At 33.6% G+C, this 1,987-nt stretch overlaps 1 protein-coding gene across 1 annotated transcript in view; it reads right to left on the bottom strand.

Annotated features, from left to right (window-relative positions):
* Positions 1-646: 646 nt before the first annotated feature.
* FIGLA (folliculogenesis specific bHLH transcription factor) overlaps positions 647-1,987 on the bottom strand; it is a 12,671-nt gene continuing 11,330 nt past the window's right edge. Inside the window, exons 4-5 of the mRNA XM_019647624.1 lie at positions 973-1,003; positions 647-722 (exon numbers count right to left, since the gene is read on the bottom strand). Of these exons, the coding sequence (XP_019503169.1) occupies positions 663-722; positions 973-1,003 (91 nt within the window). The 3' untranslated portion in view covers positions 647-662. The remainder of the gene's footprint in view (positions 723-972; positions 1,004-1,987) is intronic.

The following is a 1,987-nucleotide window of genomic DNA, read 5'->3' as shown; positions in this document are numbered from 1 at the left end:
TTTAAGCCACCCAATTTGGTTTTTCAACTATTTTTTAGGCAGCCCAAGCTAATATATGTTCAGTGTCTTGGTTTCCCCATCTGTAAAACAGAGATAATGGTGGCTATCTAGCAAGACTGTTGTGAAAAACGTTAACATGTGTGACATGTGGGGAACAGAATCCAGCATATAGTAAGTGCTATGTCTTTGTAGGCAACTGTTACAGAGATTAACACAGTCTCTATGCTCAAGGTGTGTGGGGGGTCTATCTTACACAAAAGCGCCACATGGCCTTAGCTGGATATGGAGATAACCTTGAAAATTCTCACTCCCATTGGCCAAACCTTACAACTCCACATTCTTCTAGCTTTAATTTACATTCCTCTTAAAGGTTAATTTCCCCAGGGAGGGTAACAGTCACTTATCCCTCAAGTGATGGAAATAGATGGGATGAAAGATATTAGGTGTAGGACCTGAGAGGATGAGGATAGAAACCTCTGGAGGGTTTGAGGAATAAGAGTGAAGGCTGAAGGCCCTGAAGCCTATTTCTTCAAAGCATGAAATTAAGAAGAAAGTAAAGTTGAGTAGATTTGTGACAGGCAAGGCTGTTTAAAGGGTAATTGTAAACTTCAAATTATCACAAAATGTTTCTTTACAAAGACTCCAAAACTTTCAAGACTGTTTTATTTGTCTCTGGAAGGTAGGCCTGGACCAGCTTTTTCTCTTTTCATACTTGGGGGAGCCTGAAACACAGAAGAGAGTTTATTGTAAATAGCTAAATATAAAGACAGACTATTCACATAAGAAATATCTAAAAAAAAAAATTTAATTTTTTAGTAATTAAAGATATTTAAATTTAAAGATACCATTTCTTTACCCATTAAAATTCTGTCATTTTAATAGATCCCATTGTTGGCAAAGATTGGATGAAATTGGCACTCTTACATAATTGGTGGTATTAGCACCATACATCAAGTCATAGATTGTACCTACCTGTGACTCAGGAGTTCTGCTTCCGGGAATCCTAAAAATAAAAAAAAAATTTTTAAATACAGAAAGAGCAAAATACATCAGGTTATTTGCCATGTTTATGAGAACAAAAAGCTGAAAACAACTTAAATGTCCAAAGATTAGAAAACTGTCCCATTTAATGGGCCATTAAAACTTTGTTATAAAGTTGACTACATATATAGTAACCTCCAAACATGCCAATGATAGAATAAAACAGAACACAACACTGTGTACTATATGATAATTTCTTAATTTGGTTGTATAGGAAAAATACTCGGAAGCATTTTAGTATATTTCCATTAGTGGTTTTACTAAGATCATTTTGTATCGTCTCAACTTTCTGATATCTCAACTTAAAGAAAAAACAAATGTATGATTAAAAAATAAAGTCACTCAAATCATGGGTCAGGCAGTTCAGATATTGGAACCACAGATGTATAACACTGTGGATAATAAAATATTGCAACCAAATGCTTTAACTTAAAAAAACTCATCTATTTCATAGTTCGCTGTCATTTATGTTTCAAGGGTTGAGTTTTGTTAGAATGAAAGGCAGTTAAAGGATTTAACACTATTACCCACACCCCCAACTCCAATCTTTCATTGACTCTCTGGATATTGGGCAAGTGACGTAACTTCTGTTCCTTAGTTTCCTAACACGTAAAATGGATACAATTATTTGTACATCACAGGGTGGTTATAAAAACTAAATCAGTTAATAGATATAAACTGCCAGGAATAGTGCCTGGCACAACATAAGTATCAATAACTATTCTTTTTCTGATCTTGAGCAAGCTTTTCACTATACATGGGATCAAGCTTCCTTTTCTTGAGTTCAAATTTAGCTTTAGACATTTTATTTAAATTTTTTTAAGTTTTTACATATCTAGAATGTTTTAAACCCAAGAGATAAATTCATATATTGTTGTGTTTACCTGAAGAGTTAAAGGATTAATTTAATCTTTTCAGCCTATAGTCTATTATAGATCATTGTCTT

The sequence above is a fragment of the Hipposideros armiger genome, unplaced genomic scaffold, assembly GCF_001890085.2.
Source record: "Hipposideros armiger isolate ML-2016 unplaced genomic scaffold, ASM189008v1 scaffold_114, whole genome shotgun sequence".
NCBI lineage: Eukaryota > Metazoa > Chordata > Mammalia > Chiroptera > Hipposideridae > Hipposideros > Hipposideros armiger.
The sequence above is the reverse complement of the archived record's forward strand: the minus strand, read 5'-3'. Positions and strand labels throughout refer to the sequence as shown.